This window comes from Giraffa tippelskirchi, chromosome 13, assembly GCF_054371585.1.
Source record: "Giraffa tippelskirchi isolate mGirTip1 chromosome 13, T2T-mGirTip1v1.2.pri, whole genome shotgun sequence".
In the NCBI taxonomy this organism is placed as follows: domain Eukaryota; kingdom Metazoa; phylum Chordata; class Mammalia; order Artiodactyla; family Giraffidae; genus Giraffa; species Giraffa tippelskirchi.
The window spans coordinates 64,180,568-64,196,516 of NC_137287.1; the positions used below are offsets into that span (position 1 = coordinate 64,180,568).

General features: G+C 36.6%; 1 protein-coding gene across 9 annotated transcripts in view; it reads left to right on the forward strand.

The window, feature by feature from the left end:
• Positions 1–15,949, forward strand: part of ARL5B (ARF like GTPase 5B) — a 34,978-nt gene that overhangs the window by 11,497 nt on the left and 7,532 nt on the right. For 6 of the 9 annotated variants that reach the window (XM_081558794.1, XM_081558800.1, XM_081558793.1 and 3 more), the window contains 3 exons: positions 10,195–10,255; positions 12,176–12,323; positions 14,688–14,771. In XM_081558794.1, coding sequence (XP_081414920.1) covers positions 10,195–10,255; positions 12,176–12,323; positions 14,688–14,771 — 293 coding nt within the window. Of the gene's footprint in view, positions 1–9,094; positions 9,309–10,194; positions 10,256–12,175; positions 12,324–14,687; positions 14,772–15,949 lie in introns of all 9 variants that reach the window. The other 3 variants (XM_081558799.1, XM_081558798.1, XM_081558796.1) reach the window with 1 other exon arrangement.

The window sequence follows — 15,949 nt, forward strand, 5'->3', positions numbered from 1 at the left end:
CCCAGAGTTAGGAATGAGTGGAATATGATTTTAATTGTAGTTCATTTTCAGAACCAAAGAACAATGACATTTTAATTTCATTAACTCATCATTTCCTTCTCATTGGTTAATTGCATGCTATCATTTTAAGCAATGATAGCCAATTTATACGGCACTGTTACTGTTCTTCACTTCTGATGGCTTACATCTGATGTCTCCTATTAGTATTTTGCTCTTAATTCTGGATTTTTTGCTAGTTTCAAACACACCAGACTTAAATTTATCACTGTCTGCCCCGTTTTTTGCTGCTGCTGCTGCTGCTAAGTCGCTTCAGTCGTGTCCGACTCTGTGCGACCCCAGAGACGGCCGCCCACCAGGCTCCCCCGTCCCTGGGATTCTCCAGGCAAGAGTACTGGAGTGGGTTGCCATTTCCTTCTCCAAGGCATGAAAGTGAAAAGTGAAAGTGAAGTCGCTCAGTCGTGTCCGACTCCTAGCGACCCCATGGACTGCAGCCCACCAGGCTCCTCCGTCCATGGGATTTTCCAGGCATGAGGACTGGAGTGGGTTGCCATTGCCTTCTCCAGCCCCGTTTTCTAAAACCTGCTTTATCCATACCTTCAAATGGTTCAGATTTCTGATCAAATGTCATTCCTCAGAGAGCCCTTTCCTTCCCTGACCACTTTTACCCCAACATTCACTGTCTTTTTACCCCTCTTGTTTTTCTGGGTAACCCTTATCACTCCCTATAATCATATAAGTTTGGTTGTTTACAGTACTTTGTTTCAGTAGAAATGAATTCCTCGAGGCATGAACTTTGTCTTATTTGTTATTGTATCGCCAATATAAAAAAACTTTAATTCAATTTTTTTGTTTTGTTTTTCAAACAAGAATTTTATATCAAAATAACACACTTTTTAAAAAGTTATATAGTTCTAAAGTCTGTAAATGATGTGTATTATGTATTAGTCAAATCACGTTTCTGGATAATATGCATATTCTGGATAATATGGAAATTTAAAACATAATTTGAGGTTTTTAAAGAATTGAGGTATAATCAACACATAACATATTTGTTACAGGTGTACAAATTATTTATCTTATTGTGGTAGGAGAGAAATTAGTATTTTTATACCCTTTTCCCTCATTATTCCAGGATAGTATTTTGGGTTAATCCACACCCTGTCTTTTCGTTTTTGTGACTGTAAAGTTTTGTTACTACTGAGATGCAATATGCTATAATTATGTTTCCCATTTTTCTACAGCTTTTTCCTCCCTTGAATAATCGCATCTCATTGCCTTAATTTTCTTTGTGCATGCTGTGTGCTAAGTCACTTCAGTTGTGTCTAACTCTTTGTGACCCCCATGGACAGTAGCCCTGCAAGCTCCTTTGGCCGTGAAATTTTCCAGGCAAGAACAGTAGAGTTTCTACATCACACCTATCATGATATATCCTTCCTACTCGCCCCCTCAGTATTCCATCCTGTTCTTAGTTGGACCTGTTTCTCCTCTTTGACTGCTATACTGCTATTCTGAACTTGTCTTTGCTACCATTCTAGGAATTTCCTTTGCTTTTCCACTTTATTAGAAATTTCTTTTTTTTCTTATTTCCTGGCTGTACTCCTTGATGAAGTACATCCTTCAGAAATTTCCTGCAAAGGTGTCCAAAGTGATAATTTTTTGTGTGTGATTCCAAATACCTGAAAATATCTTGGCCTGTCCTCATTTTTTATTTATACTTGGGCTGGATATAGAATTCCAAGTTGGAAAGCATTTGTTTCAGAATTTTGAAGCTATTACTGTCTTTCAGCTCCCAGTATTTTTCATTCTAGGAAATCTGTTTTCTTTCTTCTTAAATTTAGGATTTCTTCCTCTACTAATCTGTAAATCTTATTGGTCATATGGTACTAAATGTCCTTTCCATTTTTCTGTCTTTTGAGTGTGTTTGTGTATGTGTGTGTGAGAGAGTTCTGGGATATTTCTTTGTCTTCCAATCCTATTGACTATTTTTAGCTGTTATACTTCTAATTTATAAAAACGTAATATTTGCTAAATGTTATTTTGTTGTTGTTGTTCTTATGTCATTGCCTCACAATGTCTTCTAAGTGTCTTAGGTTTGTTTCTGTTTCTATTTATTTTCTGTTTCTGTGTATTTACCCTGGAAGCTTTCCCTATAGATCTGTTATAAGTAATTCCATTGCATAAAAATACCATAGTCTGTTTATTCATTTGCATCATGATGGGTGGTTAGATTGTTCTAAAGTGGTTTTACTATTTTTTTTACTTTTACCAGCAACATTTGAGGCTTCGACTTGTTCCATATCTTTACCAACATTTGGTGTTGCCAGTATTTTAATTTTAGCTATTTTGTTGGGTGTGTAATGGTGTCTCATTTTAGTTTCAATTTGCATTTCTCTGATGACTTTTGGGTATTAACACTTCTTCATGTGCTAACTGGCCATTTGTGTGTCTTTCTTTGCAAAACGTTTGAATCCTTTGCCCTGCCCCTTTTTTTGGGGGGGGGGGTCAAAAAACTTTTTATTTATCCTGGAATTGTACTTCCCAGGTGGCACTTGTGGTAAAGAACCCTCCTGCCAATGCAGGAGAGGTAAGAAACATGGGTTCTATCCCTGGGTTGGGAAGATCTCCTGGAGGAAGACATGGCAACCCACTCTAATATTCTTACCTTGGAGAATCTCATGGACAGAGGAGCCTGGTGGGCTACAGGTGGACACAACAGAAGCGACTTAGCACGCATCCTGAAATTAAGTCTTCCGTCAGATGTGTTTTGTGAATATATCCACCCCCCACCCTCAACCCCCTAGCCTATGACTTCTCTATTCATTTTTTAATGGAGATTTTTTGCTGAGTGGAAGTTTTGGTTTTGGTGAAGTCTCATTTCTCTATATATTATTATTTAAGTGATTGTTACTTTCTATGTCCTGTTCCTTTCATCTAGAAGCTTTAGATTTGATGCTTTGGTCTGTGAGCCATCTCAGATAGTTTTGAGCTTATGATGTGAGTAGGGGTTGGGATTCATTATTTGTTTTTTTTTAATGGGATATTTGTCCCAGTAGAATTTACTGAAGACTTTTTTCCCCAGTTGATTACTTGGGAGTCTTTATTGAAACAAAGATATTTCTCATTGTTAGTCACTCAGTGTCCTGACTCTTCCTGACCCAGGAATCCAGCATTGCAGGCAGATTCTTTACCCTCTGAGCCACCTCTTACCTCTAGACTTTCTCTTGTCCTGCAGTGACTGCATCATAAATTTTAAAGCTGGTATTAGCCCCACCTTTGTTTTGTTAGATCTTTTCAAAGAAAAGGTTTTAATTTTCTCTTTTATTTCTTTGTTTCTGTTTCACTAATTCTTGTTTCTCATATCCTCCCATCTACTTTGAGTTTCCTTTCCTCCCCTCCCCCCACCTTCTTAAGGGTTGGCTGGGTGCTGCTCCAGTATTCTTGCCTAGAGAATCCTGTGGACAGAGGAGCCTGGTGGGCTGCTGTCCATAGGGTCGCATAGAGTTGGACACAACTGAAGCGGTTTAGCATGCATTGGAGAAGAAAATGGCAACCCACTCCAGTATCCTTGCCTGGAGAATCCCAGGGATGGAGGAGCCTGGTGGGCTGCCATCTTTGGGGCTGCACGACTGAAGCAACGTAGCAGCAGCAGCAGGGTGTCATTGTTTTTATCTCTTTTTCCTTTCATATATAAACATCTTAAAGCTATAAATGTTCCTCTTATGTACTGCTTTGGCTTTATTCCACAGATTTTAATATATTGTATTGCAGTCAGTTTTAAGAAGGCGTAAAATGTTCTCTTATATTTATCCACATTCCTGTTTTTCATGTTTTGAATTTCCATCTTGTAATAATTTCCTTTCAGGCTAAAGGAACTACACTACCATTTTTGTAGGTGGTTTTGCTGGTGAATCAGTTCTCTTAGTTTTCTCTCATCTGAAAATGTCTGTATTGCCTTCATTCCTAAACTGTATTTTTGCTGAAAATAGCATCTTGAGTTTTCTTTTAACTTCATAGGCCTGTAATTTCTTAATCTATAAAATATGCAAGGTGGTCCAGGTCAGTATTTTTGTGCATTTTTGGAGACCTGGGTTCCTCAGATCTGCCATATAGGTAACACATTCGTTGATGAAGAGGTGGGAGAGAAGGAGCAGATAAAGCTATGATATTTTATGATTCTATAATAGTATATTACAGGATAGGGTTTTTTAATGGCTCTCCTTTTTGCCCTCTTCAAGAGGCAGACTGTGCCTCATTGCTGTCCAAGCCATCAGGTCTCAGGTTGTGACATCATATCCTCTGACATATTACTCCCTACTTAAAAGCAGAGACATTACTTTGCCAACAAAAGTCCGTCTAGTCAAGGCTATGGTTTTTCCAGTGGTCATGTATGGATGTGAGAGTTGGACGGTGAAGAAAGCTGAGCGCCGCAGAATTGATGCTTTTGAACTGTGGTGTTGGAGAAGACTCTTGAGAGTCCCTTGGACTGCAAGGAGATCCAATCAATCCATCCTAAAAGAGATCAATCCTGGGTGTTCATTGGAAGGTCTGATGTTGAAGCTGAAACTCCAATACTTTGGCCACCTCATGCGAAGGGTTGACTCATTGGAAAAGACCCTAATGCTGGGTAGGATTGGGGGCGGGAGGAGAAGGGGATGACAGAGGATGAGATGGTTGGATGGCATCACCGACTCGATGAACATGGGTTTGGGTAGACTCCGGGAGTTGGTGATGGACAGAGAGGCCTGGCGTGCTGCAATTCATGGTGTCGCAGAGAGTCGGACACGACTGAGCGACTGAACTGAACTGATTGCAATAATGCAAACTTATTTTCTGTACATGCAGTATTTTAAATATTCAAGTCACTGAATTTTGGCATAGGGCATCTTTATTTGTTTAGTTACATAGTTGTTCACATTCTCTGTGTTCATAGAGGGCTTGTTCTCATTATATGACAATTTTAGTGCAGATATTATGTATCTAGAAGATAGCAATCCCTATTTCATGATATTTAGGTGGCTATCTTTTGTCTTAGATTAAAAGTTGGTCATTTTATCAGTTATATTTTAATAATATCCAATTTTAGCATGATAAAATATTAACATTATTTCACTGTTGATTAACTGTCGATATTTAGTGCCTCTCCAATACTTTCTTTTGCATTAGTCCATTTTCATTGTTTAATCAGTTCAGTTCAGTTCAGTCGCTCAGTCGTGTCCGACTCTCTGCGACCCCATGAATTGCAGCACGCCAGGCCTCTCTGTCCATCACCAACTCCCGGAGTCCACACAAACCCATATTCATCGAGTCAGTGATGCCATCCAACCATCTCATCCTCTGTCGTCCCCTTCTCCTCCCGCCCCCAATCCTACCCAGCATTAGGGTCTTTTCCAATGAGTCAACCCTTCGCATGAGGTGGCCAAAGTATTGGAGCTTCAGCTTCAACATCAAACATTCCAATGAACACCCAGGATTGATCTCTTTTAGGATGGATTGACTGGATCTCCTTGCAGTCCAAGGGACTCTCAAGAGTCTTCTCCAACACCACAGTTCAAAAGCATCAATTCTTCGGCGCTCAGCTTTCTTCACTGTCCAACTCTCACATCCATACATGACCACTGGAAAAACCATAGCCTTGACTAGACGGACTTTTGTTGGCAAAGTAATGTCTCTGCTTTTAAACATGCTATCTAGGTTGGCCATAACCTTCCTTCCAAGGAGTAAGCGTCTTTTAATTTCATGGCTGCAGTCACCATCAGCAGTGATTCTGGAGCCCAAAAAAGTAAAGTCTGACACTGTTTCCACTGTTTCCCCATCTATTTCCCATGGAGTGATGGGACCAGATGCCATGATCTTAGTTTTCTGAACGTTGAGCTTTAAGCCAACTTTTTCACTCTCCTCCTTCACCTTCATCAAGAGGCTCTTTAGTTCTTCTTCACTTTCTGCCATAAGGGTGGTGTCATCCGCATATCTGAGGTTATTGATATTTCTCCCGGCAATCTTGATTCCAGCTTGTGTTTCTTCCAGCCCAGCGTTTCTCATGATGTACTCTGCATATAAGTTAAATAAGCAGGGTGACAATATACAGCCTTGACGTACTCCTTTTCCTATTTGGAACCAGTCTGTTGTTCCATGTCCAGTTCTAACTGTTGCTTCCTGACCTGCATACAGGTTTCTCAAGAGACAGGTCAGATGGTCTGGTATTCCCATCTCTTTCAGAATTTTCCCCAGTTTATTGTGATCCACACAGTCAAAGGCTTTGGCATAGTCAATAAAGCAGAAATAGATGTTTTTCTGGAACTCTCTTGCTTTTTCGATGATCCAGCGGATATTGGCAATTTGATCTCTGGTTCCTCTGCCTTTTCTAAAACCAGCTTGAACATCTGGAAGTTCACGTTTCATTGTTTAATAGTCTATGCTAAAACTACAAATTCTATTTGTTATCCTTACTAAAACTACAAATTGAGTATATAAAAATTTTTTTAGTTGGATAAAGGGAGAAACTTTTTCTGTTGTTTCTTTTTCCTACTTATTTTTTTGAGGTTCCTTTTTCTTCATATTTTTGCTGTTAGCCATTTTACCTGTATTTGTCTACAAGCCAGTGAGTGTACTAATTTTCTTTGAAGCCTCATCCTGTACAGTCTTTATGTCTTCCTTACTGGGGCTTGGGGTGGGGTGGGGGAGCCAGCTTTTAAGGAAATCCAAGAGAATAAACACCAAAGCCAAGCCTGTCGAAAAACTTCATGCAAACACTTGGTCAAAATTAAACAAAAGCTCTATGATTGAGCATTTCCCTTCATTTTATATAGATAAACCTGCTTTGTGCTAGGCTCTGGAGATGCATCAACTAGTAGCAGTGGAAACATTATTCTCAGACCTTTGTTGAGGGTAGAGGTGCAGCTTGGTCTCCTGGAAGAGATTTCTAGTGAAGTAAGATCCCCACAGAGACCATCTCATGGTGTGTGACACAGTTCTAAAACGTTTGGATTCCTTGTCATTCTGACTGTTATGGCTTAACCCCAGAATTGCTTGGTTTTCCACACACAACCATGCCCAAAACACACATTCCTTTCCCTAAGCATGGGCAGCCTATTACTCTATGACAACATGTTTTTTAAATAAATAATGCTATCCAGAAACATTGGGGAAAAAACAGTAAATCTTAATTTAATTACATTTGTAAAGTCTATTTGAAATAAAGAATTTAGTGTTATCTATGTTATGGTTTGCCCTCTTTAAGCTTATCTGAAAATTAACTTTTGTATTCATGGAGAGTAGTTTGAAGAGCTGGAAGATAAGAATATGTGGCTTACATATACATGTTGAAGAGAAGTTGCAGTTATAAAAATATACAATTGTATAATTTTCTCCTCATAACTTCAGAAATTTCAATTTTAGTGAAATGGAAATCTACTCCCTGCTCTGTAAGTAAAAATGGCATTAAAATATTTCAAGTTCATCTCAGAAGCAGCGGTTCACAGTTCGACCTTTGGCATAAATCCTTTCTCACCTTAAGTTGAGACTCACTTGAACCATAACTGGTATATTTTGAAATTTATTTTTTTAGCCTACTAGGTAAATAAATAATAAAAGTACATCTGTTTTAGTTAATTATGAAAGGCAAAGGAAATTGGTTTTAATCGAAGCTACTCTGCAGGAAATGACTGACAGTTACATAGCTTAGTCTCTTAGTTGATCTTTTGGGTTTCAGTACATAAAATAAGAACTGTATATGGCTTGTTGATTATGCCTAACGAAAAAGACAGCAGTACAGAACAAACTCCCTGTGTCATATTTTGCAAGCGTGAGGGCCCCTTTTTAACATCAGGTAATACCATACACTATGGTAGTTATGCTTTTGATATGTATTGATGTGAAAATTTGATAGAGCACTGTGATTCAGTAGCTTCAAGAAACTTTATACTTGATTCATTGAGACATCCACTGGTGGACATTTAAAGCAGTGTGTTAAATTTTTCTGCTATGATAAGAAGAATATGTGTCACTTTCCATATTTTTCTCAGTATTCCTTTGAGAACTGAATTAAATCTTTGGTCATTGACATACTCAGGTAGCAGCTAAACACAGCAGAGGCATTTGGAAGAAGGAGGAAGAATTACGATTGTGCATAGAATACAAACAGCTTTTATTTTATACTTGGCTTTTTAGTAAATGCTCTTTGAACTTGATTTTACTCTTATTATATAGATAATGTTATAGAGAACTTTCAAAGAAAAGATTTAAAATAAACTTTTGGTTATTTTGTGCTTTTAAAAAGCACTTAGCTGTTCTTTTACTAATGGTGCTTTATTACATAGACTTAATTTTAACCTCAGAAGATAGGTCTCAGTTTACCTGAATGATAGATACACAACCCTTCATCATAAGACAGAGTTGAAATTTTATGTTTTGTCTTAATTGCTAGAATTCCATATCACTGAGGGGGAAAGGAGTCTGAAAAGATTAATCTTGATTAACCTTAAGTTAATTAAGCATTTGAAACATCATACTCCATCTACCTTCGGTGTTTTCTTTCCTAACAGTTTAAACTCGGGGCCAGTCTTTCAAAATGATGGGTTATTTATGAGTTTACCATTACAAGTCTTCAGTACCATAATAGTGATTATAATACAACTTTAAAGCCAAGAGCAGGCATGTTTGCAAATGGCCCTGTGTGTTCACTTGAATTGCTCAGTAACGATGGTATTATCTTTCCATACCCTTCTCCTGGCAGGAGTACTTAGGTTGAGTGCAACCTGAGTGGCTTTATATTAGTGGCTTCTTCTCATGTCCGCTAGGGCCACGTGGTCTCCAGATCCTGGGCGGGTGGAGTTTCCAGCTGTCACCAAAATTTAGGGTATCTGTTCCTCCACTAATAAGAATGCTGTCATTCTTGTACTGTTCTCAGGGACAGAAACGGGGCAATACTTCAAGACTGACTCCATTAGAAATTACGGGATACAAATCAAAAGTCAAAAAAAGAAAAAGAATGATAGTGAGTTAAGATAAGCAAACAAGTTGTATTTCTTTTTTAAAAAAGTAACTCCTGCCATAGTGAAAATAGCCTTTACAGAGGACCATGTCATTTGTCTTGCAGTACTACAGACAGTGCCTGTGTAGCATGCGGATCATGGGAAGATAGAGATGTTTTGTCACATGAGAACTTGTATGTGAATTATGGCTCCTCTTTTTGACGGGTGCAGTATTGATACTATTTGATTAGATGTATAATCAGAATTTTGACATTCATCAGAGGTTACCAAGAGCATCAGGGATCCGATATGAAATGTAACAGATTCACTACAAATCAGGTGATTATGTGGCTTTTCTTACAGGCAGCTTCCTTACACACCCTGTTGAATTCACTGGTAACTTTTTAAACATCTGCCCTGGGAAAGAGGAATCATACATTCTGTATAGGTTAAAAGTCGATATGTAAAGTATTTTCTGAATTCTAAGGCAATTCCCAAATATCTACTACTTAACCGAATAATAAGCTGAGCCTTAAAAATGTGTTATGAAAGAAATGACACTTCTGACGCATGGCACCAGAAGGAGGGAACTGAAGAGTTTTTTTTGTACGAAGAGTGGAAACAGTTGAAAAAGCATGAAAAACTCAGTAATTACTTATTTGTCTGTAAATTAACGGGAGGAAAAAAGTCTGGTTGAAATTATGTGTCCTAAAAAAAAGAAATTATGCATCTTATTATTGACAGGGAATACTTTTCAGTTCTTTTTGGATTTTTAAGTGGAAAGAAAAAAAAATCTTGGTATGTGTAGTTGGGAGAACATCCAGCTGTAAAAACAACTTGATAAAAAACTAATTTGGTAGAGAGGGCAGGCAGGTGTGTACAATGCTTTTTTTTTTAAACTTACATTCTAAGTCATACTATCTCATCAAGATTAGTATTTGGGTTTTCCCCCCAAACTCAGTGTAAGTGACAAAGTTCTTTTGTGCCTGCATCTTACCTATCTCCCAGATTCTTTTATAAGAGATAGAGAACATCATAACAGATTGCCTCACTTAAGGCAAGTAGCCTTGACATCATAAAGTATTTTTTCTGTCTGTATCTTAATCCAGGAATAAATATCCAATGAATGATTCTCATTAGAAAGCTAACTAATAATCATTGTTGAAAGCATGTCATTGAAGTGCGCAGCAGTGTTAAATGTTTCTGGTTTGCTTTTTTTTTGTAGAACACAAAGTAATTATAGTGGGACTGGATAACGCAGGGAAAACCACCATTCTTTATCAATTGTAAGTATGGGTATTTGATTAAACAGTTTTTATTTTCAATATTGGAGCTAATTTTGTATAATTAATAAGAATGAGATGCCATTATAAGGGGAAAACTTAAAACATATGGTTTTGTATTTAACCAAACACAAAATTTGTTAAGCAGTTTATAAGGTAAATTTGCTGTATGTTTGCTACAACCTTCAAAAACACTCGTTTTTTTCCAGCCTTGAAAGAAAGAATTAATATTAAACTAAAAATAACTGAAGCACACATTCCTGTGAGGGAAGGATGGGATAAAGTACATTTTGCTGAGCTCTTCCCTCTCTGAAGCCCATGTGAATAGAATGATATCTTGAAGCTATTACTGCTCTCCTGACTAATAGCTCAGAAATTGTTTAACATACCCAGACTCGTCAGATCAAAAGAAATGAAGATCGCACCTGAAAATAGTGCTTTAGAGGCTTGCAACAAGAAGCTTGAGACTTCCAGAGAAATACATTACTACTTTCAGGATATTTTAACAGCCCATCAATTCACTTGTCAGACTGCCTCCCATTATCCTCTCAGTGCCAATGCAGTGATCCTTGTTAAAGAGTGGAAATGGATCCGTGTCCCAGGCATTTTAACAAATAATTATAAAATACAGTGTCCCATTGTGTGCTTCTTGTCTCTTCCCACCTCATCTTAAGTACATCAGCTGACAGGTCTCCAGAAATACTTCACTTAAGCGATGCTTAATGTTTTTTTCCGGCTGCTTAATGTTTTTTTCCGGCTGCTTTGCTGAAAAGCTACCAACTTATGGCAAGTTGTTTCAGAGCTGAATAACTACTTGTTTTTCTTTAAAACATTCATCCATTGGTCATTATGTAATTTAGTATGCCTTAGCCTTTGGACATTAGAAGTAAACATTTCAGAAACCTGTCATCATTGTTGAAGTAGTTTTGCAAATAGCTTAAAAAATATGTACATTAAACCCAAGGGAGAATTACAAGCTTCTTCCAACATAGTACTGACATATTATAGGCAGATAGAGTTTGTTGAATTAATTGATTAATATAGCTTAACTGATGATTATGATAATACACGTGATATGAGCATCAGTGTATTTTCATTTGCCCATCGACTATAGTTTTGGTTAATAGACATCTAGTAATCTTTATGGCTGAGCCAAGTGTCAGCTTTCTCATGTAGACAGTCTTTAAAATGATCTCAAGCCCTTGTAGCTCAGTTGGTAAAGAATCTGTCCACAATGCAGGAGACCCGGGTTCGATCCCTGGGTGGGGAAGATCCCCTGGAGAAGGAAATGGCAACCCACTCCAGTAATCTTTCCTCGAGAAGCCCATGGACAGAGGAGCCTGGCAGACTATAGTCCATGGGGTCACAAGAGTTGGACATGAATTAGTGACTAAACAACCACCATACTCGAGCCCAGAACAGGATGGCACATGGACTGTAGTTTTAGTTAATAGACATCCAGTAATCTTTATGGCTGAACCGAGTATCAGTTTTCTCACGCAGACAATCTTTAAAAAATGATAGCCTACTTACTATTCGTTGGTTACTACTTTACAAATATAGATGGCACAGTCACCTAGAAATTTGCTCTTTCAGGATAGGGGATTGGTTCTGCTCTAATTGATAAGAGGACATGGGACTATTGGAATTCTGGCCGCAAAAATACACTCTCACACCACCACGCAGTTCTGTCCAGATCAAGCCTGTAGTTTATTCTATTAAAAGAACCAAAAAGCATTCCTTTAGTTTTGTTTGTCTAGATATTTGTTTGCATAAATGTTCTGCAAGGTTCTATTTTTGTTGCTGGTGATTACCATCATTGGTGCAAGTAAAAAAGATTGATTCATATAAAAATACAGAGATAACAGTTTCTTTGGGTTCTCAAGATTTACAAGAGTTTTTATGGTGTCTGTCTTTTAACAGCTTAATGAATGAAGTGGTTCATACATCTCCAACCATAGGAAGCAATGTTGAAGAAATAGTTGTGAAGAACACTCATTTTCTTATGTGGGATATTGGTGGTCAAGAGTCACTTCGATCATCCTGGAACACGTATTACTCAAATACAGAGGTATACTGAGGTTACTTCTGAATTTGAATGAGAAGGACCAAGGGGTAAACCCAGAAAAGAGATAGGCTGTACAGAAGGCATAGTGACAGTTCCCTCTTAATAAGATTCTTTTTCTGTAAGGAATTTGAGGTTTTCAAATTAAAGAGGAAAGGCAAGTTGGAAGAATAATGGGAGCTATTACTAGTGGAGTGCTTACTGTTGTCTGGCTCTCTCAATGCATCCTCAGGCTAATAGTGTAATATCTCCATTGCTGGAGAAAAGTGGACACTAGGATAGGCTATATAACCTTTCCCAACCTTACAAGAGGCTGTGGTTAGGAGAGAATACAATATTTTAAGCATAATTTAATACAGGATTTTTAAATCACATGAATTGAACATTCACATTTTTGGTGAGATTATATTTTAAATAAAAAGCAAATGATTTGCAAGCCATCCTCCCAGCATTCACTATCACTTATTTCGTTATTTGAGTCAATCCAGGAAGCAAATCTGGAATACCTTTTATATTTGTGTTTATTTAATCTTTTTAGAGGCAAATTCTTTAAAAAAAAAAGTACAGTGCTATTGAGAGAGGTTTATCTTCAGGAATACTAATGCACAATTGCATCTATAGTTTTTCTTTACAAAGAAGTACACCAAACCAGTTACTTTTTCTGTAATGAAACCTCTTAAAAATTGACTTTTTTTTTTTTTTTTTGAGAAGGAGTTGCAGAGGAGGTGGGAGTATTGATGCAAGGAATTTTTGGTGAATAACTTGTCTTTTAAAATTAAAAAAAAACATAATATTCCTCTAGATTTATAATATAATGGCCTATGTGTATATGTGTATATATTCTAGTGCAGTGTGTGACTGGTCAAACCATAATGGCATATCATAGATATTTAGCAGTTGTAGTAGTGCTTAGTTATTTTTATTTTCAAGGGGAGGATAGGTTGATAAGCTAATATTTATGGTTATAGGTTAGTTTAGTATATGTTTCTACATAACATAGTAAAATAACATTCTGAAACTAAAATGTATTAGGATAAGGGAAGAACAACATTTTAACATAGCTGTAATTTCTTCAAAGCTCGCAGGTAACTCCAAGTCTGAAAGGAGCAGTTACCTTTGATGAATAGATCAAAGTTGGTTCTAGCTGATTCATATGTTTTGATAACATTACTAAATGGTAGTTTTTTAATTTGTTGACACAAAAAGACTTCACATTGGTCCAGAAAGACATACATTATTAGTGAGTCCACTTACATGAATTGTCCTTAGAAACTATTTCTACAAGAATATCAAAGTTACTACAAAGAACTTTTTTGACCTTACATGTAGCACAGTAGCATAGCACATAGCATTTGCAGTCTTGGATTCTTTGGTAGAGATTTTATCTACATAGTGATTTTTGTTCACTTTGTTCACCCTTCTTATCTTGCTTCTTAAATTTGTTACATGGAGGCATCATTCAAAAGCTGAAATGTCTCCATTTCAGTACAGCAAGTTACACAGTCATTGACTAATTTCGGACACCTTCCTTCTTTAACTTGCACTTACTTCCCGGTATGCTGTCTATTCTGATTTTGCCGTGTTTCTTGTATTTATCCCCTGTGTTTAGATTTCCTTTTATCTCTTTATCAGCTCTTGTTTGTGCTTGGGTTGCTCTAGTTGTTTCTTTTCCCTAATTGTAAAGTCATTAGGACAGTATGACTCGACCCTTCCTGTGTATTTGACTCCTCTTCTATAACCCTCAAAATGCTTAGTCTCATTTCTTTTTCTTCTGTATAAGATGTCCAATTTAGGGGCCCTTTCTCATTGTTACCTTATTTTTCTTATCAAAGATGCTTTATTTTGAATATGTAACACACCTTTCTTTATTTACACCATTACCAATAGCTTTCTCCTGTTCTCTTAGAATATTAGTAACATGCAAGTGTGTATATATATTTCCATTTAACACATTTTTCTTGCCCTTCTATTGTTGATATTTTATGTAAAAATTTTTTTTAATTTTTAGTGAGCTATTTAAATTACTGTGACTCTTTTTTAAGACTGTGACTTTCTTTTTTAAAAATACCTTTTACTACCTAATTTTTAAAATACATTTTAGTAGATATTAAGGGCATATTATATATTCAAATATCACTTTTAAAAAATAAACTCCAGCATGGTTTTTATTTGTTGAAGTTATTTTTCTTATTAACGTTTGGATTTTACTGCTTGATGTGATTCAGTATAATACAAATTCTTCATGATGAAAAAGCAGTAGACCAGTTTTGATGGTGTTGCCATAGTAGAAAGTACTTCTAGCACTTGGAGTAGTTTTGCAGAAAACATGAACATCCCATTCAATTTTCTTTCTTTTTACTTGTCTTCTAGTTCATCATTCTTGTGGTTGATAGCATTGACAGGGAACGACTAGCTATTACGAAAGAAGAATTATACAGAATGTTGGCTCATGAGGTAAATTTTGAAAGCTAACATAAATGGAATAAGGTATCCATATACTGGTTTTGTTTTTTCACAAAGATTAATGTGCTCTGCTGTTGGTTATTTCTTCGTTAACAAAGCTTTATATATCAAATTGATGAAAGTCATGAAGTCAAAAAATTTTAATATTTTATCAAACTTAAGAAAACCCAACACATTAATCTGGAGACTGATGTTGTTAATTGAAAATAGTTTTCACAGTTAAAACTACTTATTCATACCTTGAAAAGTCTGATAAATTGTGGCAAGAGAATGGAAAATTTAAGATCTTTTCATCCCTACAGTTTATAATGGGCTACCCCTGGTGACTCAGTGGTAAAGAACCCTCCTGCCAACGCAGGAGATGAAGGTTCAATCTCTGGGTCAGGAAGATCCCCTGGCTGAGGAAATGGCAGCCCAATCCAGTATTCTTGCCTGGAAAATCCCATGGACAAAGGAACCTGGCAGACTACAATCCATGGGGTCGCTTAATTCTAAATAGTTCATATATACAAAAGACTTAGAAAGTAAAACATTTGCGTAGCTACCACTCAATAATAAGCTAGATATAAGATACCACTTTTAAGATATTAAATACCTTATGAGATCTCTCCAATCTGATTTTCTTTCCTTCTCTCTGAGAGGATCCTGAAAGATTACACCATCCTAAAAGTAGTGAATATTATGCATATTATTACTGTGCACATTATTACTACAATTTTATGTACCCATCAACAACTACATAGTATTTTACTGTAAGTATATATACCACACTTGATCTGTTCTTCTGTTAATGAACATTAAAGTTACTTCCAGTGTTTTGGTAAACAGTTCTGCAGTGAACATTAATCATTGAGATTCGGTTGGACCAAGAGTAATTAGTAGTATTGCCCAACCCTCACCTTCAGTACTCTCCTTTAAATTCTGGAGAGATTCTCTAGTACTTGGCAGTATATACTGTATTTACCTATTAGAGTATTGCTCAGATAATTTTAAGTCATTATTTCAGATTCAGGTTTATTTTACTTTTAGCTTGACCCATTTGACCCAACAACAGAAAAATAACTTTTAATATCTAGCTTATATTAGTTTAATGTCTTTGTTAGAGTGAATCATTAAATCATGGTCCTTTGAGGTCATTTTTTATTTCAACAAAAATTTTAAATTATTAG